Source organism: Schistocerca gregaria, chromosome 5 (genome assembly GCF_023897955.1).
Source record: "Schistocerca gregaria isolate iqSchGreg1 chromosome 5, iqSchGreg1.2, whole genome shotgun sequence".
Taxonomy (NCBI): Eukaryota; Metazoa; Arthropoda; class Insecta; order Orthoptera; family Acrididae; genus Schistocerca; species Schistocerca gregaria.
This window is the reverse complement of record NC_064924.1, coordinates 469,217,046-469,242,736: the sequence shown is the minus strand read 5'-3', so window position 1 is coordinate 469,242,736 and position 25,691 is coordinate 469,217,046. Positions and strand designations below refer to the sequence as shown.

Genomic DNA, 25,691 nt, shown 5'->3' with positions numbered 1-25,691 from the left:
GGATGCCATCATCATTTAATCATACAGTAAACCTGCATGTCCTCGGGAAAAATTACGGCTGTAGTTTCCCCTTGCTTTCAGCCGTTCACAGTACCAGCACAGCAAGGCCATTTTGGTTAATGTTGCAAGGCCAGATCAGTCAATCATCCAGACTGTTGCCCCTGCAACTACTGAAAAGGCTGCTGCCCCTCTTCAGGAACCACACGTTTGTCTGGCCTCTCAACAGATACCCCTCTGTTGTGGTTGCACCTACGGTACGGCCATCTGTATCGCTGAGGCGCGCACAGTTAATATATCTGCCCAAAAAATAATCAAACAATGGAAAATCCAGGATGGACTGTAACAATATTATGAAAAGAAAAGTTGATACTTACTATGTAGTGGAGATGCTGAGTCACAGATAGGCACAATGAAAAGACTGTTCCAAACAAAGCTTTCGGCCCATAAGGCCTTAGGCAGAACCAGACAACACACACACACACACACACACACACACACACACACGTAAACACAATTGATGCTCATCTGACTGCAATCTAAGGCAACTGTAGCCACACTGCGACCAGCAGGACCAGTGCATGATGGTAGTGGCGGCTGGGTGGAGGTAAGGAGGAGGCTGGGACAGGTAGGGTGAGGGATAGTAGGGTAGGGGTGGTGGGAAGTGTAGTGCTGCTAGGGAGCATACAGGGACGAGGTGGAGAGGGTAGTGCAGCTATGCACAGGCAGGAGCTTGGACGGAGGGCAGGGGAGAGGTAGGGAGAGTGGGTAGTGGAAAAGGAGAGAAGTATAAGGACTGGGTGAAATGAGGGCTCTATAGTGCTGGAATGGGAACAGGGAGGCTGGATGTGTGAGGGCAATGACTAACAAAGGTTGAGGCCAAGAGGGTTATGGGAACATAGGATATATTGCTGGGAAAGTTCCCACCTGCACAATTCTGGAAAGCTGGTGCTGGTGGGAAGGATCTATGGCTCTGAGCACTATGGGACTTAACATCTGTGATCATCAGTCCCCCAGAACTTAGAACTACTTAAACCTAACTAACCTAAGGACATCACACACATCCATGCCTGAGGCAGGGTTCGAACCTGCGACGGTAGCAGTCGCGCGGCACCGGACTGAGCGCCTAGAACCGCGAGACCACCGAGGCTGGCCGGGGAAGGATCTGTATGGTACAGACTGGGCAGCAGTCACATTTCTGCCACTATCCTTCCCACCCCTCCATAGTGGTATTCCGCCATCCACCAAACCTACACAATATACTTGTCCATCCCTACACAACCCCTGCTCCCAATCCCGTACCTCATAGCTCATTCCTCTGTAATAGACCTAGATGCAAGACCCGTCTCATACATCCTCCCACCACCACCTACTCCAGTCCGATCCCAAACATCACATATCCCATCAAAGGCAGGGTTACCTGTGACATCAGTCATCTGATCTACAAGCTAAGCTGCAACCACTGTACTGCATTCTGTGTGAGCATAACAATCAACAAGCTGTTTTTCTGCATGAATGGCCACTGACAAACTGTTGCCAAGAAACAAGGGGACAATGCAGTTGCTGAACATGCTGCCAAATGTGACATCCTTCATTTCAATGACTACTTCACAGCCTGTGCCATATAGATCCTTCCCAACAACACCAGCTTTTCTGAATTGCGCAAGTATATAGGATATATTGCTGGGAAAGTTCCCACCTGCACAATTCTGGAAAGCTGGTGCTGGTGGGAAGGATCTATGGCTCTGAGCACTATGGGACTTAACATCTGTGATCATCAGTCCCCCAGAACTTAGAACTACTTAAACCTAACTAACCTAAGGACATCACACACATCCATGCCTGAGGCAGGGTTCGAACCTGCGACGGTAGCAGTCGCGTGGCACCGGACTGAGCGCCTAGAACCGCGAGACCACCGAGGCTGGCCGGGGAAGGATCTGTATGGTACAGACTGGGCAGCAGTCACATTTCTGCCATTATCCTTCCCACCCCTCCACAGTGGTATTCCGCCATCCACCAAACCTACACAATATACTTGTCCATCCCTACACAACCCCTGCTCCCAATCCCGTACCTCATAGCTCATTCCTCTGTAATAGACCTAGATGCAAGACCTGTCTCATACATCCTCCCACCACCACCTACTCCAGTCCGATCCCAAACATCACATACCCCATCAAAGGCAGGGCTACCTGTGACATCAGTCATCTGATCTACAAGCTAAGCTGCAACCACTGTGCTGCATTCTGTGTGAGCATAACAATCAACAAGCTGTTTTTCTGCATGAATGGCCACTGACAAACTGTTGCCAAGAAACAAGGGGACAATGCAGTTGCTGAACATGCTGCCAAATGTGACATCCTTCATTTCAATGACTACTTCACAGCCTGTGTCATATAGATCCTTCCCAACAACACCAGCTTTTCTGAATTGCGCAAGTGGGCACTTTCCCTGCAATACAACCTATGTTCCAGCAACCCTCTTGGCCTCAACATTTGTTAGTCATTCCCGTCACACATCCAGCCTCCCTGTTCCCATTCCAGTATTTGCAGTCGTCATTCCACCACCGCATCCAGTCTTTTTTACTTCTCACCTTTTGCGCTACCTCCCCTCCCCTCCCCACCTCTCTCCTGCCCTCCATCTAACCTTCCGAACACACATAGTTGCCCTACCCTCTCCACTCGTCCCTGCGTGCACATTTGCAGCACTGCACTGTCCGCCACCCTTTCCCTACTATCCCTCCCCCTCCCTACCCCGGCCTCCTCCTTATCCTCACCCAGTCGCCACTCGCATCATGCATTGATACTGCTGGGTGACTACAGTTGCCTTAGAGTGCAGTAAGGTGTGTGTGAGGTGTGTGTGTGTGTGTGTGTGTGTTCGTGTGTGTGTATCTATCACCTATTTTTGCCAAAGGCCTTACGGGCTGGTAGCTTTATTTGGAACAGTCTTTTTGTTGTGCCTATCTGTGACTCAACAGCTCCACTGTATGGTGAGTATTAACTTTCCTTTTCATAACACTGCCCAAAAATAATCTGTTAAAAAACTTCAAAGAATTTTTTAAAAACTAATTATTTAGCTGCAATTATAAATATAATACAGTAACATAAACCATCTAAACATCCACAATGGAGTCAAATAACAATAAAACAAAACAATTGCTTGTGTAGGGAAAATTATTATTATTAGTCAATATTTGTCATTCGCAATAGGCCTGCTGCAAAACTACTATTAACTCACATGTATCCATGTCGATCACAACTAGTTTACACAACAAATATTTAATAAAGGCTTTGTGCAATACACTTCATACAAAACCACATGTGTCAAAAATTATGGATAAAATTTTGTTACATTAGCTGTTTAAGAGGATCATAATAGAAATTGTTTTAAATTCATATCCAGAAGTTTATGGACATTTGAGATCCATGGAACAATGTGATGCACATTGATGAAGAGTGCACCAAAACATAACCTCACGTTACAGCATATGATACAAATTGCAGGTAAACCTACCATTTGTGATTTTCCTTTGATGATAATATACAGAACTTCTGCACAGTATGTGAGCCCATGCATTGCAATTAGGAACGCAGAGTAGCTGCCCATACTGTTGATCAAGTTGGCCAGCATTAAGCAAAACAATGCAGCCCACTGCTGAAAAGGCAAGCTCTTGAATGTCTCATCCATGTTCCTTAAGACCAGAGACAAGCTACTCTTAGCCATAGATAAGTGATGTTCTCATGTTATAATTACCATTTACCAGATTGGCAATGTATCACCAGGCATTATAATCCACTGAATGGAATACTTGTGCAATTATGCATTCTTGACATTTTGTCTTTCTGTATGCGATCTCATATGTTGTCATATTGGTATCTTTTCACAATATTGGCAAGAGTTAAACCAGTGGTGCATCATATGATCAAATGACAAGAATTATATTCCAGGCTACAGCTTGACTTGTCTGTAAACAGTACAGTACACCAGTATTCTTGGGTCCACACACAGTGGGCAAAGCTCTGCATCTGCTGTGTCCTGTTGTGCCTTAGTGTAAATGGAACACATATGATGATGACTTGCCAAGCATACTGAACGAGCTGTCAAAACAGATAATGCATTATTTTGTAGGAAGTATGTTTACCTAGCTGGGAAAAGTGCTGTTTTGGTTACTTATCTTTGGTCACTTAATGAAAAGTCCACACCCCCCGGTAGCTGAGTGGTCAGCGTGACAAACTGTCAATCGTAAGGGCCCGGGTTTGATTCCTGGCTGGGTCAGAGATTTTCTCCACTCACGGACTGGGTGTTGTGTTGTCCTAATCATCATCATTTCATTCCCATTGACGTGCAAGTCAACGAAGTGGCATCAAATTGAAAGACTTGCACCCAGCGAATGGTCTACCCGACGGGAGGCCCTAGTCACACGACATTTACATTTATTTATTTAATGAAAAACAGTAATCTTAAGACTGGATTACAGCATTTGGCTTATCTTGTTGGTGTTGTTATTTAATGTTTCATCCCTCCTGAAAGCTGCTCATGAAATGATAGTATGTTCAGCATTCAACTACCAGTCCATCTTGTGCTGATTGTGAGCAACTTTCAACCAGTAAATTATACAGTCACATGTAATGTCACCCGAATGTGTTCACTTGTCATCCTGCTTCCATACAAATACACACATACATGGCTGTACTCATACCCATGATGTCTGTTATAGAAACATTACTTGCTCTCCTGCCATCAAGGTATATATGTCCCATGTTTCTGTGTTGTGCTGTCACAGTTTAGTTTACTCTTTGCAATTACGATACAATGGTTGCTTGCATATTAAAAAGATTCCTTATGCACATGAGTCTATAGCATGTTGCACAACTGCTACATACAAACTTATGAGAGAGATTGGTGGCAATCTTGTACATAAAGATGTTAAATAGTTCATTGTGTGTATCTTTAATCTTTGAGCTCTGTCTTTTTCTATTTCTCAATTTGCAATGTGCATATATGTACCTGGGAACTTCTGAGTCTGTACAACTTCTCCTTGAATAGTAGAAGCAACGCACCTACATATGCACGTGTGCGTGTGTGCACCCACCCACCCACCCACCCACACCCACCCACCCACCCACCCACCCACCACACACACACACACACACACACACACACACACACACACACACACACACACACACACATATATATATATATATATATATATATATACACAAAAGCTAGATTCAGCCAGCACAATGTAGCTGTGTGTGCGTGTGTGTGTGTGTGTGGGGGGGGGGGGGGGAGGGGGGGAGGAACGCATTTGGGCGCGCACACATGTGCATGCACTTCTAGCTCAAAAAATGGATTATTCCATGAGTTGTTATCTTTACTTTTAAATTATTTATGTCCCACCAGAACTTTCCATACCAGAGAAGAAAGAATGTAATGTTCTTTATTCTCAGATGCAACAGCACCTGAATCCCATTTTGGATGTGCTACACATTAATTGTTACTATAATTATAATAAATATCTTAATTTTTGTAATACTGACAAGCCAAAAGCTGTACAGCTTATTTTGCCACACTGCTGAGGGTCAATACCCCTCATTTTGTAGTAAAATTTTTCAAATATCTGTATATTATTTTCAGTTCCTCTCTTCATAAATAATAATCAAAAATAAAACTTCAGCAGACATTGATAAAAACTGCTGTTTCTAATAAGGAAAACAGTAGCAGCCCCACATTTGTTGATAAAAACAAGAATAAATCTAAAATCTTAAGACACGAGAGCCACCAGTGGAGAAGGGAGGAATGTAGAAGGAAAAGAAATAATTAATTTTCATTTGGGCTCTAATTTCAATGGTTTCTTTTTCCACAGTTTTGTATGAATTTCTTTAAAAAATCTCTACAATACAAGGAACAAGATAGATTGATACTCACCATACAGATGCCAAAAGACTGTTACACATTTATCTTTTGGTCAAAGTCTTCTTCAGAAAAGGAAACACACACACATTCACTCACAAAAGCATGCACACCTCCCACACATGCATGATGACCATCACCATGGTAACATAGTTAAATTGTTTCAATTTGCAAATATTTCTTACCTGATTATTAGGAAAAGTCCCATCTTTGTCAATTGCATTGACCTGTGTCACTTTCGTTCCAATAGGTTCACCTTCAAGAACAGTCTCTTGCTCTCTCTCAGTGAACAGTGGTATCTCATCATTTACATCTTCCAGCAGAATATATACTGTTGCTTCTGAAGCCAGCTGTTGTGCTCCATTATTCTGTCAAAAAATACAAAAATTGAAATGCTTTACATTAGTACTAATTCACAATAACAACTGTGTAATTCTAACACTGTAATTTTCTGCTAATTCGGTATACTTTGTGTATTTCATATTTTATGACTTAGTGGCTTAATTATTTGTGATCACATTTCAAGATAAGTATACAAGACAAACATTTAGTCACCTTCAGTGGATCTCATGTTAACACTAGATGTAACATCACCTGTAGCCTTTATAATGACCTTCAGTGGATCTCATGTTAACACTAGATGTAACATCACCTGTAGCCTTTATAATGACATCATTTTGGCTGGAAAAAGACCATAAATTTCTACATGTGTGCTATATTCAGCTGAAGCCACTCACTGATGATTAGATCCCGCAGAGCTAAAAAATTGTGAGGATGTCAACTACAGTGTTTCATCTGCTGCTCCAAATAGCAACAAACATTTTAAGTGACATTAAGACTGGGTCATTTAGCAGTTAAGTCAGGCTGCGATAGGGTGTCAGAGTGTTCAAACAACTAAGAATGTATGCATGCATCCCTGCAGAAGATGGGAGTGTCCACAGCCCATTCATATGAAGATGTAGATGAAAGGGTAGTGATTGATCACTGCTAAGGTTGAAATAAACATCATGGGTAATGTTAATGGTAACCTGAATGGATGATTGATTACTAGACTTCTGCAACTAAACAGTGCTAATTTGCCTTGACGTTCCTGAAGATAGAGTTAAAGTTGGTGAAAATGTTTAACTATGACAAAGCAGCATGGAAATCAGTAATGTTCATCTCACTTGCAGTTCAGAGCACCCAGTCTCATAGTTCTCCCTCAGTAACAGTCCACTGACTCTCATTAGCAACTCTAAATCTTTTGAGCAGTTTTTCTTTCACATTTTTATGAAATTCATTTTGGCACATATTTTGTACTTTGTGTAAATCGTTCTTCCATTTACAAGATTGTGTTCAGATTTTACATAATGAAACTAGCTTTGCACACCACTTAAGGTGAGGTGTTTTCTCCCTCCTTCCATTTATTAATTTTGTTTTAAACAGCATTTTCTTTGTCAAAGCTTATTACTGTGCATATTTTCTTTTGACTTGGAAGTACTTTGTTTTTGTTCTGGACTTTAGTTAGCACATCAGTCATCATTCGAACTACAGTTCGCAGAATTATCCAAGCTATTTCCTGTTTCTTTAATGTTGCCACAATGTATAACAAAAGATGACATCATTGGAATGAATCTCTAAGAAATTGTCCGCCCTGATAGCTGAATGGTCAGCGTGACGGACTGCTGTCCTAAGGGGCCTGGGTTCGATTCCTGGATGGGTTGGGGATTTTCTCTGCTCAAGGACTGGGTGTTGTGTTCATAATCATTTCATCCCCATCCGGTGCGCAAGTCACCCAGTGTAGTGTCGAATGTAATAAGACCTGCACCAAGGTTGTCAGACCTGCCCCGTAAGGGGCCTCCTGGCCAATGACGCCAAACGCTCATTTTCAAGAAATTATCTAACAAAAAAAAATTTTGTAGATCTTCAGGAGAAGTAGGTGATTCCAACTGCATACCTCATTCTTTATATTTTGTCTTTGTAAGGTTGAAAACATTAATCAGATTCCATATTACTGTGAAACTCTGGCACCTCCACAAAGACAGATATTATTAGCAAGCATTTGCCAAGAGATCACAAAGAAAATTAATTCAGTTCCATCTCCATTGTTAACAATTAGTGATACCACAAAGACAGCCACTAATTACTATGGATGTTATATAAGCAGCAAATTCAAATGAACAGTAACTTTGTACAGTTGTTTCAGAGAAACTATCAATGTAAACTGTAATTTACTTTATAAGTTAAATTGCATTTTGCCATGTTATCTGTTTACTGATGTGCTATCAATCAGAGATATGTGTCTGTAGTGTTGCACATGTGCTGTCTGCTACAGCTACAGCAGTGGTGACCATTTCTACAGCTGCCTGACAAACTAGGAATTTGGCAAATTTCAACATTTTTTTAGAAATACTTGCAGCATGCCCTAGCAGCTAAAATTCTGACATTGTGTTTCTTTTGGTGTATTCTTCTTTTATAATAAAATTCAGAAGAGGTTTCGACATGTCAGATTCGACAGCTCTCTTGTCAGAGCCTTTAAATATGAGCTGCACCTAGTCACTACCAAATCCCATAAAATATGCTGCGACATCCACAACTTAAATCAAAGGATGTATTCTTTGAATTTTCAATGTAATACAACAAACAGGATAATTTTCTGACTCATTATGTAAAACAATTTTGGTCATGTCCCTCAAATCAAGGAATCACCATACGAGCTTCAGTAGTAACCAAAGTATGACTTTAATGAGACTTATAGAGAATATTTTGGTATGAATGGTCAAATCCATCATTTGGACTGGATGCTAGAGACTAGGAAGCAAAAAGGTGTATTATGCTACTTGCAGGCACAATATTCTAGAAAAACTCCATCAATTGAGTTTTCATAAATGTCTGCCTGTATGATTTACTCCTTTCTATCACAATGACTTTTTAGATACTTGGTGGAGTTCCATCTGATTGTTTTAGGCCAGAGAAAGGTATTCCTCAAGAATATATTTTAAGTGTACCTACATCATAAAGTGCAATGCACTGGGGTCCAGGTGAGTGAGTTTACAAGGATTTTTTCCCCCTCTTCTCTTTTCTTATCTTGCCACAGCAACTCAATAATTACAACTCAAATTTATAGGCTTGGGCAGTTGCCTAGAAAGATTTTGTATGTACTGTAGGTAGAGGTGAGTGTGGGAGTTGAGGAGGGAGGGGGGAGGGGGGTGTGTGCACTGTTTTTGATAGTTTGTAGTGAATTAATTTACCTGACTTGCAAATGAGCCTATGAGCTCTATGAGCCACATATTTGATACAAAACTGCCATGGGTTCCACACCTAAAGGACCTGATTCAAATTCACTGAAGGAAATAAACGCCAGAAATTTTTTCCATCACTGTCTTGGTAAGTAGATAGGGCTCATCTGCTTCAGTATTATAAAACTTCTGTATGTAATTCTAGCTAGACTATGGAGGTACAGTATATGCATCACTGAGACCAAGACCACCAATGCTATCAACTATGAGGGGATCAGGTTAGCCACAGGTGCTTGCAGGACAAACCTCTTAGCCAGTCTGTGAGCTGAAACTGGGAAGCTTTCATTTGTCACCTCCCAGCATCTTCCTAAAGTGCATCAGTTGTACATGTTCTTCCTCTCCCAGAATTATTAGCAGTGCAAACTGTTTCCTGCCCTACCATGATATCAGTTTTCATAAATCACCTGCAAGTAATGATCCCAAACAATGGTTTCTAAAACTATTTAATAACTGCAGTTTTTTCCACAGTCACATCATAGTTACCTAAGGAGAAACATTTGAGTATGCAGAAAGAAAATTACCAGAAACATGAGATGGAACACAGTCTGTATCAGGAAACAAACCAGCTGAGTCCTGACGCATAGCACTTTGACTGCCAATCCCATAATTTGATGCAGTACACTTACTGCTATTTCTAAATACTAAATCTTATATATTGATGGGCTCAGTTGGTCTCATCGTGTTCCGAAGGACATATAATTTCTGAAACCACCATAAAAATGGCTGGTATTCTAAGAAACAGCAAGGTAAATGTGGTTGTTAGTCAAAGTGTTAAACCTTCTCAGCTGGACTGTATTCTTTGAATCACTGTACAAAAACAAAATATTTAATTGTATTCTTGACAAGCCAGCTAGTGCTAATAGGAAAATTCCCAGCTCAGGTATTCAGAAAGACTGCCTTATCACTATGCAATTCTGCAGTAGAATCTAATGTGCTATCAATGTGACTGGACTATCCCCATTTTTGTAAGGGATCAGAAAGCTTCTTTTTCCTGTGCTTTCTTCTGCTCTTGTTTCCTGCTTTCTATTTTTAGTATGTTGGAAAATTTAATATAGGGTGGATTTTGTTACATAAGCTCTTTATGCAATTCTACTGTGTGATTCCAGTTCTTTGCTTTTAAGATGTGTTGAGCTGTAGAAATGTATTGAGAGATAAATGGAAACCAACAAAAGAGCCTGTAGAGCCAGAAAGGATCTGATTGTCATGTAGCGTGAATGCCACATCGTTGGCTGATGTTAAAAATTGTTTTATCTGTGATACACATTTCCATTTCTATTTGTACTGCGTACAAGGAAACTGATAATCAAACCTGTGGGTTGCTTCAGATTCTGGACAGAATTCAGAATATTATTCTTAAAATTATGATGAGCAGATCACCAAGCCCTATGAATATAGTGCTTGTATGGTATTGAGTGCAAACAGCACTGACTGTATGGTACGCACTGCAAACCACTAAATTAAATAAAAAATGTATTAATGCATGTTAATGAATATCACATCATTAGTATGGAGAACTTCATTTTATTGGGAGAATTTATGGAAAGCTTAGCTCATTTATAAAGGAGCCAGCATATAGAACACTAGTGCGACCCATTTTTATATATCGGAAGAGTGTTTTTGATCCCTATCAGGTCAGATTAAAGGAAGATATTGAAGCAATTTAGAGGCATGCTGATAGATTTTTTACTGGTGGGATCAATCAGCACACAAGTATTATGGAAATGCTATGGAATCCCTGGAAGGAAGATGACATTTGTTCTGTGGGTTGCTATCAAGGAAATTTAGAAAACTGACATTTGAGGGTGACTCAGACCAATTTGACTGCTTCCATTGTATATTTCATGTAAGGACTACAAAGATAAGATGTGAGACATCAGGGCTCATAAGGAGGCTTACAGAAAGTCATTTTTCCCTTGCTCTGTTTGCACGTGGAACAGGAAAGGAAATGTCTAGTAGTGGTATATGGGACCCTCTGCTGTACACAGTTTGGTGGTTTGTGGAGTATGTTTGTAGCTGTCGATGAAGATATTTTCATCATGGATTGATGTCCAGAGTATTAATCCTAAAACTACAATGTGCAGATCACCAAGGTGAATGAGTGCTGTATGGTTATGGAACTGGATACTGTGGGTTGTTATATTTAATTAGGAATACATTAATGCACTTTCTCATAGTGGCCTAATATTCATAACACTGCTTTTGAATTTACAATGTGTTAATCACCGCATGATTGCTGGGAGCATACCATACTGTATCAATTGTGAACAGTCTGGACTGTTTGGCAAGTAATGCAGATTGTTAATTCACATTCTGAATATCTTAATGTATTTTCTTATTGTCGACCATGGCACTTTGAAATGTTCTGAGCTGTGATCAAACAGGAAACAGCAAATTCAAATTTGTGACTATAAACCGTTAATAAAACTTATGTCGCCAGGTTACAATACGAGTTAATTGAATGAAGGGTGTCTTATCTATGTCGCCAGTTGTAGACATGTTAACTGAAAGAACTGTACAAATATCATGCATTCCTGCTGTCAGCAAAAATGGGCAGTTATGTTCTCAGGCTTTATTTTTCATTCACTTTTATTACATATGTATGTATATTTGTTTTGTTTTCAAGGGTTATTTCCTGCATTTGCATGCTACCATGGTTTTGTGTTCATTTTTAAGTTGGGCATTGCCATATGCTAAGATAGTATGTGCATTGTGCAGTATCCACCATAAACTAGCAGGCAGCGGCCAATCGCATATAGCCAGTGTGTTCCCAATGGTGAAGTACTTAGGTAATGAAATAGTTTCAGTTTTGATTCGTGTGTGATGGTTTGCATTTATTCAAATGTCTATATTTGTCATGCAATGGTTTTCTGAGACAAAGTAAGGCTTTGCTTACAGAATACATGCTGCCCATGTAGCATTTGGTTGCCTCAGAAAACATGTCTTCCTGAGTAAAGACCTAACACTATACACCAAACTGATGGTGTATAAAACTGTTGTCATCCAATGCTGCTCTATAGTTGTGAAACCTGGACATTATACTGCCACGATCTGATCTGGAGAAACTGGAATGTTTCAAGCTACAGAAGCTAAGAGACATCATGAACATAAAATGGGTTGACTTTATATCAAATACCACTGTTCTTGAGAAAGCAAAAATGAATAGTGTAGAAGCTCTCATTATTGGGCACCAACTAAGATGGGTTGGGCATGTCCAGCAGATGAGAAATGACAGACTTCCACATCAAATGGTGTACAGTGAAGTGAGCACAGGCAAATAGGCTGTGAGGTGCCCCTCTTAACTGCTATAAGGATCAGTACATGAAAAATCTAAAAACCTTGAACATCGATCCGAGTAACTGGTCCACCATAGCAGAATATCACAGTCGCTGGCATTCAATTACCTCAAGTGCTCTTCAGAACTTTGAGCGGGAACATTGAAGACTGGAGATGTAAACTCCTCCAGGCCCAGCCACATCCTCCACCTCCCATCATTTGTAATTCCTATGGTCACAAGTTCCATGCTAGGATTGGACTACCAAGCCATAAAAGACATTTCCGCACCTGAGCCGTGACAAAGGAAATCTCAGGAGAGAAACGAAAAATCAGATATGAGTATTAGCCGCAGACAATGACTTGTCGTGCTATGGTTTTCTGATACAAAGTAAAGCTTTGCTTACAGTTTTGTTAAAATCAGTCATTATTTCAATCTGTAGGGGGTGTAATATTCCACTAATACTGGGAAGTGTTCAATATTCTTCATTTCACCTGCCTCCAAATTTATGTACATGAGACAGCAGATAAACATTGGGTTAAAATTAGAGTGGGTTCCTCTTTCGACACATCACAAATAACCTCCATATTAAGTGTTCTATATTAAAACACACACACACACACACACACACACACACACACACACACACACAAACACACACACACACACAAACACACACAGGGAAATGACTTAAACTCATGGAAAAGTGATGCAAAATGCAAGAGAGACAAAGTGCTAGAGATCATTATAGAAAGTACTAATGAAATGAAGCTAGTAAGATTTTGGTCAATTGCATCTTATTTGCCGTGTCCCTATTGACCAGGAGTGTCTCCCATCAAGATTAGATGTTTACTCTTCTTAGACTTTCTCCTTACCATCAGCCAAAGAACTCAGCTTTGAAATCTTGTCACCTATTTTCATGTTTGACTGGATACTGTAACAGTTTTGATGCTGAGATACATGATTGACAAAGTCTGGACATGCTTTCATGCCTTGTATTACTTCCTTGTTAGCAGTGAGAGTATTTTTAGCAGTGACCTGGAATACACCCTGATCTTCCATTAGCCACAATTTGTCATCTGTTCTTTCCAGTTGTGATGTATTACTTGTAAACAAGGTGATGTACCTTCACTTATGATGCAAGCAACTTCAAAATTGTGTGTCCCTACAGTTCACAGGCCTGCTTGTAGAGGCCACCTGGGTTAGTGCCAGAAAGGACAGTGGCTGCATTGATGGGAGAGTAAGCTGCCATGAATGCGCTGCTGCCACTCGATTTAGAGTGGAGCAAGAACCTGCCATTGTTCTGCAAAAGTTTGCTGCTAGGCAATGATATGTTGGAGTAATTCTTTCATTGAGATGTTTCATTAGGTGATTCAAGCACTGACAGTAACATGCAGAGAAAATGTAACACTCACTCATCGCGAGGGGGCTGATGCAGGTGACCTTTATAAGCAGCCCTGTGACTGTATACTGTATGGGCACACAATCTCTGAAAACACACCTGTCAGGAGTGAAGGTACATCACAAGATTTCTGTCATTGTCAGCGAACATATAGGAAGCTGTATGGCAACCTGAATAAATTAGTTTTAATCTCATTGTAAGGATTACCTTGGTGTGCTCAAAAGCAGTTAGCCACTTCTGCATTCTGTTTCGTCAGCCTTGGACTCCACATTAGACACAGCGAAATAGCCATGCCCAGTGTTTTACCACTTCCTTTGACACCCTGATCACTATTTTGCACTTAACACTTCACTACTGAAAGAAATATACACTGTCCATACACTTATGTGTGTTTCAGCATCAATTATGGAACATATACCAAGGTAGGGGACAAATCTGCTTTGAGCTGTACTGTTTATTGCAGAAGACATTCAAGCAATATTGTTCAACTTAGAACATTTGCCACAACTGCAGAGGAAAAGAGTTTATGGATTCTACCTTCAAAGATTTTGTTTTCCCTGATGACATAAATGAAGCAGGTGGAGACTGTGAAGTACCCATGGATCATTTCAAAAGAGTTACAAGAAAGAAAGGTTTTACAACAGGAGAAGGAAGAAAATGTGGCTAATAGTTTACAGAGAAGTGATATAAGCAAAAGAGAATAAAATTTTTGAAGAAAAGATTTTTAGGCAAAAAGCTATTAGGGAATAAAAAATAAACATAAAAAATGGATTCTGTGACAATAAGAAAAACAGTTCCTTCATATATGCATAATTACTAATCCAAGACAATTCTTAAACAAAATAATAAGTTCTGAGAGCACATACAACACAAATAAAATTATTGACTAAGTGAAATTTTATACAGGATGGGCTCATTGCTTCTTTACTGAAGAAGCGAAATAAGTTCTCATATACTTACGCCCCAGTACAACACAGAATCAAAATGGAGGAAAAGCAAGGCAGTGAGAATAAAACTGAAAATGGATCTGTCTGCTCCAAAGATTTGTTGTAGCAATCTTCCTCTTTTAATTCCATTTCTTGTTTACTGACAAGGGAACCTCCCCATCGCAACCTCCCTCTGATTCAGTTATAAGTTAGCACAGTGGATAGGCCTTGAAAAACTCAACACAGAGCAATCAAGAAAACAGGAAGAAGTTGTATGGAACTATGAAAAAAATAAGCAAAATATACAAACCATGCGCAAGATAGGCAACATCAAGGATGGTGTGAACTCAGGTGCGCCGTGGTTCTGTGGTTAGCGTGAGCAGTTACGGAATGAGAGGTCCTTGGTTCATGTCTTCCCTCCAGTGAAAAGTTTAATTTTTTATATTCAGACAATTATCAAAGTTCAGGCACTCGCACATAATCAACTTCGCTCTCCAGAATTCCAGAACATGTTCAGATTTGCTTGGACATATCCAGCATTTGACGGACTACACCCGGAAAAATTTGAAAACGTTAAAAACATATGTTTTGACAGAGCATAAGGAAAACTGTGCAACTATGAAACTGTTGCATTCATTTGTTGCAGTTTATGTCACAAACTCTTATGTTTTCATCACTTTTTTGGGAGTGATTATCACATCCACAAGAAAACCTAAATCATGCAAGGTAGAAGAATCTTTTTACCCATTCGCCAAGTGTACAAGTTCCTGTCATGTGACACACATGCCGTCACCAGTGTTGTATAGAATATATTAGACATCTTTTCCTGTGGAGGAATCAGTTGACCTATGACCTTGTGATCAAATGTTTTTGGTTCCCATTGGAGAGGAACATCCTTTCATCTACTTATTGCATGGTTTTGCGGTGTGGTCGCAAAACGCTGACACTAAACTTATTACAGTGAACAGAGACATTAATGAACGAATGGACAGGTCATAACTTTGCAAAAATAAAGAAAGTAAACTTTTCACTTGAGGGAAGACTTGAACGAAGGACCTCTCATTCCGCAGCTACTCATGCTAACCATGGGACCACGGCACTCCTGAACTCACACTATCCTTGATGTTGCCTATATTGCGCATGGACTACTCAGTTTGTATATTTTGCTTATTTTTTTCATAGTTCCACACAACTTCTTTCTGTTTTCTTGATTGATCTGTGTTCAGTTTTCCAAGGACCATCCACTGTGCCAACTTATAACTAAATATGAGGGGGGGGGGGGGGGGTGCAATGGGGAGGTTCCCTTGCGAGTGACAACATACATCAACAAAGGGTATCAGAGCAGACTATTACCATTATCTCGCAAAATAAGCAGATTTCTAAACATAATGTAAGTGCTAAATCTTGACCATCTTTCTTAGGCAGCCTTAACATACACTAAACTAAAATAAACTTACTGGAGAAGGCATTTGCATCCTTCAGCACACCCTAAAACTCTTATTTGTGTTGATTACTAGATTAAAAATTTGTAGATTGCATGTTGAGGGTAAAAATCGTAGAGGGAGACCAAGAAATGAGTACATTAAGGAGATTCAGAAGGATGTAGGTTGCAGTAAGTACTGGGAGATGAAGAAGCTTGCACAGGATAGAGTAGCATGGAGAGCTGCATCAAACCAGTCTCAGGACTGAAGACAACAATAACAACAATTTTTTCAAGTTTCATTTATATTTCATCTGCTGTATATAAAAACTACATTTAAAGTCATCACAGCAGTTGAGGCACATGAACAACAATTTCAAAGGCATAATCTTAAACATAGAGTAAAATAACGCTAGTTTTTTTTTGTTTTTGTTTCTTTTTTTCTATAAGAGAGTTTAGATATTTACCTCCACACGTATTGTGAGATTATATTCCTTAATACTTTCATAATCTAATGGGTGATTCACTTTGATGTCTGCCCAAGTAAATCCATTGTCAGCTCTTTGTTGTAAATAGAAAGTATGGTATTTGTTGGTTTGTGCTGTAGATCCTGGCATGAGGCGATAGAAAACAGTTGGATTTCCTTCTATACCAGAACTGGAAAAATATAATATTATTTACCAACTGTATTTCAGATTGGAGCAATATACAGTATCTCATAATTTTATAGATTTATGATCAATTGTATAATCTCAAGACCTTTAATTTTACAAAAGCTTACATATCTGTAAAATTCTCTGACTGATTGTATTTTGTGTAAGATATTGTGTAACGTTTGGAAATGATGATGTTATATTGATATGATGTAAAAATTGAAAAAAATTATTGATTTGTAGTTTATAATATATTCAAAAACATTATTTTCTTTTTAAAAATATTCTAAATTCTAACATCAAAAACAAAAATTGTCTTATTCTCAATTAAAAAATGCTCCATTATTCATGCAAATTAAGAGCTGCTCATATACTGTCAAGTATGGGAAATTGCTTCTTGACTTACAAGTAGCACAGGCAAAAATAAAAAATAACTAACTCTGCAGCCTTAAAACTTTGTATATGAGCAAATGCGCACATGCAGACTGAAACAAAATGAGAAAAAAATATTTTTGAACCGTATTTCAACTGCTTTGTACCCATCCACAAATCTTATAAAAACTTCTACAATGTCTACTAACAAAAATCATGCCAGAAAAAAAAATCAGTCAACCTCTGCACAAAAATTGGTTGAAATCACAAAAATCTATTGAATGTGTAGTGTTAGTTCTCTGCATAGTCTGTAAATGTATTGAAGCAGTAATATGTATTGATTCATAATAGTCCTGCACCTATACATTCTCATAACAAAGCTTTCGTTACACAAATTGTTGCGCATGCTTTTAAATAAAGCAACCTACATTAAACACATTTCTTTTTACATGATAATTAACACAGCCTTTGAATTGATGTATGCTGATAATTGTACAGACAATGCCTATTTGACAGCAATAAAATAATTCACAAAATTACTTCTATTACAGTAGATGAAATCCAAAACTACACAAACAAAGATTTTTTTAACTACCTGTACTCTATGTTTGACATATCAGTTCTAGATGACACAGATTTTAGAAAATAATGAAAACTGGGCATTTTGTTGTAAAGAAAATTATTAAAGTAAAATCTAGCTCAGTTTTAATTTTATTGAAAGTGACCCCCAGATTTAAAAAAATCAAATATTTTTTTGTGCCTAAATCTTTTCTATCAGGATACTTCAGACATCACAAAAATACATAAACCTGACTGATTAAAACAGAAAAATTTAAACTAATGTTCTAATATTCCCACTATTATAAGTTTCTCTTAAGTTTTGTTGTTGTGTTTTACAAATTCAGATAAAGATTTATCTAACCTGCTAAGTGTTGGCCTGCCTCAGCAACTGTTTTAGAATGTTTTGATGAAATACTAGCCTGCAGTTTTCAAAAAAATAATTCTCCCCCTTCTCTAAAATCACAGCTACTAATATTGATAGACTGATCTGATTTAAAATGCTGCCATCTTCAATCTTTATATGTAGTCCTCATTCCATTGAAAATGTTGAAAGAACTTATAGAGCTAATATAAATTCTTTGACACATCACAAGAAGTACAGGTTAGTAGAGGTACAGATGGACAGTCACACACACCAAGAAAACTCTGGACGTGCATTACGTGTAGGGAGTCAGCGTGCAAAATACAACTCCCAGTGCCGTGCAAGGGTGAGGCGTGCCCCACGGAGCAACCAACATTGAGTCGAGTGACAGACCTGGCTTTAACAGACACAACTTTTGCCCCAACTGGCATGTTTTCTTTAATGTAGATGGGTCCATACACAACATGGTCCCAGACTGGAGGATTGTTTGCACGGTCCACAACGTCTATTTGAACTTCGACGGTTCGGGACAAGGGAGGGTATCCTTTATCTTGAGCCATGGCTTCCAACTTGTACGTCTCTCGCTATATTAAAAAATTGTCAATGGAAAAACAAAAAATCACGCTGTTAGTCATATTAGTTCTTACACACTATGAAGGATAGGTTGAAGAGGGGGAAGGAAGCACGCACGAGCTGCTGTCTCCACCAGGATGATCTCCATAGCAACTGAACTGATCCTGTGGCACTGTGAAATGTACAGAGATTATGTAAAAATTCAAAAAAATGTTTCAAACTGCTATATATGCAGCTGCTATGAAGATGATAGACCTTCACTTTTGAATAATGTTTCTTACATTCTATAGCTTCCTGCAGCATACAAACCTTGCTCTCACTGTTGTCACTACTGTACCAACTGTGACATTTTCTTTGATGTGAATGGGGCCGTATACACTCAGGTCCCATAGAGGAGGCTTATTGTTCCTGTCTACGACGTCTAATGCAACGTCCACATCTGCATATAAGGGAGTACTTCCCCTGTCCAAGGCACGGACACGCAGGAGATATTTTTCTCGCTACAGTGGCATGAAAAGATGTGCTGTCAGGTAAGTGGGGAGATTACAAGCACAACATTCAGTTCAAAAAATTAAACAAACCAATTTAAAAAAGAAACTGTAAAAAAGAAAGAAACTCCACTTAATCTCTTTGAGTTAACCAAAGATAAAATAACATAAGCAATTAATAAAAAAAGATACCTACTTCCTCATTTTTAAATGTCTCACAGATTATGAATTATTTAATTCTTTGGGCTTCAAATAGAACTATCAAATTGAAAATAAGCATTGTTGCAATTAGCAAAAAGTGAATCACATTTTTTTATTGCAGCTATGTTTAGGAAACTGTCTGATTTTTTGCCAACAAAGTAGCAATATGCAGGCCCGGTCAGAGGCTTATCTAGAGTGGAACTGGAAAGAAGTTTTTGTATAATAGAGGCAAAACTCCATTCCTAAATTTCATCAAATGGAAACCATGTAATAGATTCAGTAAGATAAATAAGTTGTAATTTAGCAAAAAATAGTTACATATGATGCTTCTCTTTACAAACCACTGAATAACTAGGGCACCTAAACATATTCTTCATACAAGATATTTGTAGAAGCATGTGACACAAAATTTGCCTGAGTTGATGTGCTGAATTCTGTTGGTTTTGAATACATGACTTTGTTCATGGGGTAACTTAGTGGTCTTTAATCAGTGAGTATTATCTTCCTGAGTATTATTTAATTATTCAGCATATTTTCTAAGATGCATGATTTCCATAGCATATCTCTTAGTATCTATCCTTTATTCAAGGCGAATTTTTTCTCCTGTCTTGTTTAAATAAACAGATCTGCTGATTTCTCTACAGTAAATTAAAAACATCTTTTCCTATGTGAATAAAGTTATATGATTGCTTCACCTTTAAATACTCTTAGACAGGTCAATAAGAGCCAATTTACATATGATGCTTCTCATTACAAGAAACTAAATAACTGTGGCCCCTAAACATATTCTTCATACAATACATTTACAGGGGAAGCTTGCGGCATGTCAACAAGAAGAGCAGAGAAATAAAGATCTGTGTCAATTATACATATTGTGTACTGTGAAAATGTAACATGAGAGATTTTTACAGCTTTCATAATGACATCCTTAGCATTATGTATAACAAAGCTTTTTAAAATGGTGAGTCATTTTTATCTGAACATGCCCTCCACACTTTGCCTAAGACCGAGCCTGTTATTAATGATTTTAGAAACTTAATATTATTTCAACTATACTACTTATTTTAAGGAACATACTGAACACTCCAATGTTTCCATTCATTGTTTATGTATGCACATATGGAAATGGAGTCACCTACTTACTGGAAAACATCCCTTGTGGTGGTTCAATTCCGAAGAACAGAAATGGTGCAATTAACGAAACAAAACAAGAGTATGAAATTATAAACAATATCATTAAAGCAAGCAATTTACATGCGGAAGAAGATGCATTTAGAGAGGGTATTGGGGAAAGGATTGGGCCAAAAATGGTGATGATATCTAACACTGCATCCAAAAATTGCAGATGCCTCTTATTACTGTACGCTGCCCCATACACAGAAGGAAAAATGTCACAAATGTCACATCAACTGAGCAACATCAGAGGCTTCCCTTTGGAGGGCACAAAAATAAAAATTTACCTCTGATGCCCTCAGTTGACCAAAATATCACAAACTATATATACTATCACATATAGCCTCCTGAAGAGGCAAAAAAGAATTATCAGTACAAAAACATACTAACTCAGCAAAATCGGAGCATCACCCTTCAAAAATCTCTAGAGCTCTCTGAAAAGCAGTTAACAAAATTAGTGAGTTCAGTCATAAATATAGTGGTACAGCTCAGTTAAAAATTACAAAAATGTCTTCTCAAGTGCCTCGCAATATTTATTGCAAAATACAGTTTGCTTCTATTTCTAAGAAATGTACAAAAATGAAAAATTCTTGGTGGATTAAAATTCTTCTTGGAAGTGGATTATATACATAAAGGCATATTCAGATTTAAAATACTTGCAGTTATTTCAGAAAACTGGTTTACTTAAAAACTTATAAAGTGCTCTTGGATAAATACTGTGTGTACATACATACATGTAAACTGAAAGTAGTGAACAACAGTGAATTACAGTACATACAATAAAATCACTGAAGGTAAGTGCCGTAGAAAGGAAACTTATCCATCATTTTAATGTACAGTGATTACTGACTGCTGGTGGCAACATAAAGTAATGTGTGACTAAAAGAATAAATATAAGTCAAAAAGCTAAGTTTGAAAACAATTGCAGCGTCACACTAGAGTAATATTCAAACATGAATGCATATTATTACTTCACAGACATCTCTATACAGATTGTCTATCACCTTGTAATGAAGTGGCAGTGCACTCCGAAGCCTTCACTTATACCCAAAAGAACCAGGGTTCAGTCTGGCATTGTGATGAATACTTTTCTTGTAATGTTGGCAACTCTTCTTGTAAAGTCTCTAAGAATTAGCCTCTAAGGATTGCAATGTCTCTTGTTACAAGACCATATAATACCATACTAAACCCTGGTAGTAGTGATTAATCACAAGGAAAATACAAACTGTAGCAAAAGCAAGTTTGTGATATCAGTTAGAAACATGCATGTCTACTACTTTCTGAAAAAGTAAAACTGCACTTTGAAACAATAAGTATAACAATTTCTTTTACTATTAGTTAATTACATGTTATTACTTACATCTAACGGCTTCCTCAGAACTATCCATCCTGATTCTTGTTGAATCTCAAAATATTCCAGATCATCTGGATTGTATGGTGCACTTAATGTGTATACAATGGCACCATTATTATCAGCATCCTCATCTGATGCTGACACTCTCAGTATGTTAGTTCCAATGCTTGCATCTTGTTTCACATTCTCTATGTATTTCTGCAATTAAAACAAAAGCTACTGTACATTTTCCAATAACTTCAATTTACTAGAGAATCCTGAGCTAGGAAAATAAAGCAAACATTACATTGTGCCATACACTATAAATATGGAAAAATACCTGTCTGTCAAAAAGGGGAGGATTGTCATTAACATCAGTAATCTCCACAGTAAATGAGCATACACCTTCCAGGGAAGGTTCTCCTTGGTCAGTGGCTTTCACCGTTACTGACACAAATTTTCCATCATCACCTTCACGATCGAACACCTGTAAAACAAAAAGAAAAGTAAAAAAAGTTATAATATGTAAGTAGTTATATGTGACAGCTGTATATCTTAAATATGTCAACCAAATTGCCTGTGTGATACATAGTAGACAGATAATAAAATAAACAATGCCACAAATTTATACACATTTTTGTTTTCAAAATACAAAACTAGAATGAACATTGAATAAGCAGGTTTTTCTGCCTTCCATCAACAGCTAGTGCAGCTAAACAGCCTCTTATCAATAATTAACTGATATGTATTAAAGTGTCCAGCGGGCACACTGTACAGGCACAGGGTATGTGCATGTGCTTCAGCTTATAACATCCCAGCTCCTCCACCAAATTATAACATCCCAGCTCCTCCCCCAATTTATAACATTTCAGCTCCTCAACACCAAATTAAAACGTTCCACTTCAATTTGTTTGCACTTATAGCGATCCCAGCTTCCTCAACCAAATTAAAACGTTGCATTAGGAGGTGTCTGCTTCGTGCAAAAGGTCTTGAGTTCATATTGACGACAACAAGTAATTCTTCATTACAGACGTATATTTACAAACAGAACTGACAGACTTCACAGACTCAACAACTGACTCTGAGCTAACCGCACTGCATATCCGAACTGGCAACTGACTACTCCTAGGTGTACTAATATCCTTCCAAACAATGAGAGTCTTTGACAATGCTTTGTTCACAATATGATAGCAATTCACGACTTAAAACCAAATCAGACATTACAGAACTTTAGCACAGATTAAAGCAAGTAAAAGGATCAGCACATATAAATTCTTACAAGCATAATTTCCAAATAGATTTTATAACATTTTTCTACCAGCTTCTGGATAACCTTCACCAGATTTGTACCGATGTTTCCAGAAATATCTAGACATTTGATTCTGGATATTTCTTGAGTGATTTAGAACAACTATTTATATGTAAAATGATTTAAATCGTGTTTCAAAACGTAAATAAATCTTTTTAGCAATATTTCTTGATAAAAATCGTCTTTCGAAAATAGGTTATGAAACAGTTTTCACAAGTTTTCGTATTTTTGCGATCATAATATAGAATTTCTCCATAGAAAGTTCCAAAAGTGTGCATTAAACGTTCATTTACAGACTTTCTCTTTAGCTGGTGAGTTTTTAAAGGTATCTTGTCCATATTATACGAAATAATTTAGCTCAAAACTGATAATTTATACAATTAATCAGAGCTACAGCAAACAGTGAGTCTTTCTTTTACAAAATGAAATATAATTACAAAATTGAATGAAAATAGGTTACTAACACTAATATATATTTACATTAATTCTATTTTTGTTCTTTCTGTGCAAAATGTCCTAATATTGACACAGTACAATATTTAAACATCACCAAAGTTTCCCTTTACATTTTGCATATCTGTATCGACATCCCCTAAAAGTCTACAGTATCGAATACTTCAATATGTCCCAATATGTCCTGTAATGTTACAAGCTCAACAAAAGTTTTATTCTGAAAGCTAGCAAGTTCTTCTCTTTTATATGTGCTTGTCGGTGACAATGATTCTGCTCTTCAATGAGTGGTCTCCTTTACTCCTAGATTATTTATATTCCACCAAATTTTTCTATTACAAATATTAATTTCAGTAAAACTGCAGTTTTGGAGCCACTCATATTTCTTCTAACAATGTGATACCCATATCAGCTGGCAAAAAATTATTGGCCTTTCTTAAATGTCTACTTTTTGTTCAGTTTTATGTGGCTTGACCAATACTCATTTAAATGGGTTCATTGTATCATTGGTCCTTCTTCCAGAGACTGTGTATGTGCACTTATTGTAAAACAAGATAACACAAACGTAATTGTTGGGAGATATTTCTTTGACCAAAGTGCTGGAATTGTTACTCAAGAGTGAAAGAGTATTTGGATATAGAATCTCTAACATATAACATGATGTGTGAGTTAAATCTGATTTTCCTTAGATAGTGGCAACCATATTATGTATTACCAAAATATCCAGACATTCATCTGATATTCACTCTCTGCAAATGGACTGTCAATGATTCTAGATAATACACAATACATGTAATTCAGTACTGCACCAGACCTGACCACATCATTAGAAATAATGTGTTGTGGTTGTGGTCTTCAGTCCAGAGACTGGTTTGATGTAGCTCTCCATGCTACTCTATCCTGTGCAAGCTTCTTCATCTCCCAGTACCTACTGCAACCTACATCATTCTGACTCTGTTTAGTGTATTTATCTCTCGGTCTCCCTCTACGATTTTTACCCTCCAAGCTGCCCTCCAATACTAAATTGGTGTCCCTTTATGCCACAGAATATGTCCTACCAACCAATCCCTTCTTCTATTCAAGTTGTGCCACAAACTTCTCTTTTCCCCAATCATATTCAATATCTCCACATTAGTTATATGATCTACCCATCAAATATTCAGCGTTCTTCTGTAACACTACATTTTGAAAGCTTCTATTCCCTTCTTGTCCAAACTAGTTATCATCCATGTTTCACTTCCATATATGGCTACACTCCATATAAATAATTTCAGAAACGACTTCCTGACATTTGAATCTATACTCGATGTTAACAAATTTCTCTTCTTCAGAAACGCCTTCCTTGCCATTACCAGTCTACATTTTATATCCTCTCTACTTTGACCATCATTAGTTATTTTGCTCCCCAAACAGTAAAACTCATTTACTGCCTTAAGCGTCTCATTTCCTAATCTCATTCCCACAGTATCACCCAATTTAATTCATTTCAAGACACTGTCCATTCTCCATTCTGTTCAGCTGCACTTCTAGGTCCCTTGCTGTCTCTGACAGAATTACAATGTCATTGATGAACCTCAAAGTTTTTATTTCTTCTCCATGGATTTTAATACCTACTCCGAACTTTTCTTTTGTGTCCTTTACTGCTTGCTCAATATACACACTGAATAACATTGGGGATAGGCTACAACCCTGTCTCACTCCCTTCCCAACCACTGCTTCCCTTTCATGTCCCTTGACTCGTATAACTGCCATCTGGTTTCTGTATGAATTGTAAATAGCCTTTCACTCCCTGTATTTTGCCCCTGCCACCTTCAGAATTGGAAAGAGAGTATTCCAGTCAACATTGTCAAAAGCTTTCCCTAAGTCTACAAATGCTAGAAACATAGGTTTGCCTTTCCTTAATCTAGCTTCTAAGATACGTCGTAAGATCAGTATTGCCTCACGTGTTCTAACATTTTTACGGAATCCAAACTGATCTTCCCCGAGGTCGGCTTCTTCCAGTTTTTC

The 25,691-nt window shown here is 38.0% G+C and overlaps 1 protein-coding gene across 1 annotated transcript in view; it reads right to left on the bottom strand.

The window, feature by feature from the left end:
* Window positions 1–25,691, bottom strand: part of LOC126273385 (neural-cadherin-like) — an 872,522-nt gene that overhangs the window by 640,076 nt on the left and 206,755 nt on the right. Inside the window, exons 8-12 of the mRNA XM_049976938.1 lie at window positions 22,266–22,412; window positions 21,953–22,144; window positions 18,551–18,741; window positions 16,678–16,867; window positions 6,099–6,281 (exon numbers count right to left, since the gene is read on the bottom strand). Of these exons, the coding sequence (XP_049832895.1) occupies window positions 6,099–6,281; window positions 16,678–16,867; window positions 18,551–18,741; window positions 21,953–22,144; window positions 22,266–22,412 (903 nt within the window). The remainder of the gene's footprint in view (window positions 1–6,098; window positions 6,282–16,677; window positions 16,868–18,550; window positions 18,742–21,952; window positions 22,145–22,265; window positions 22,413–25,691) is intronic.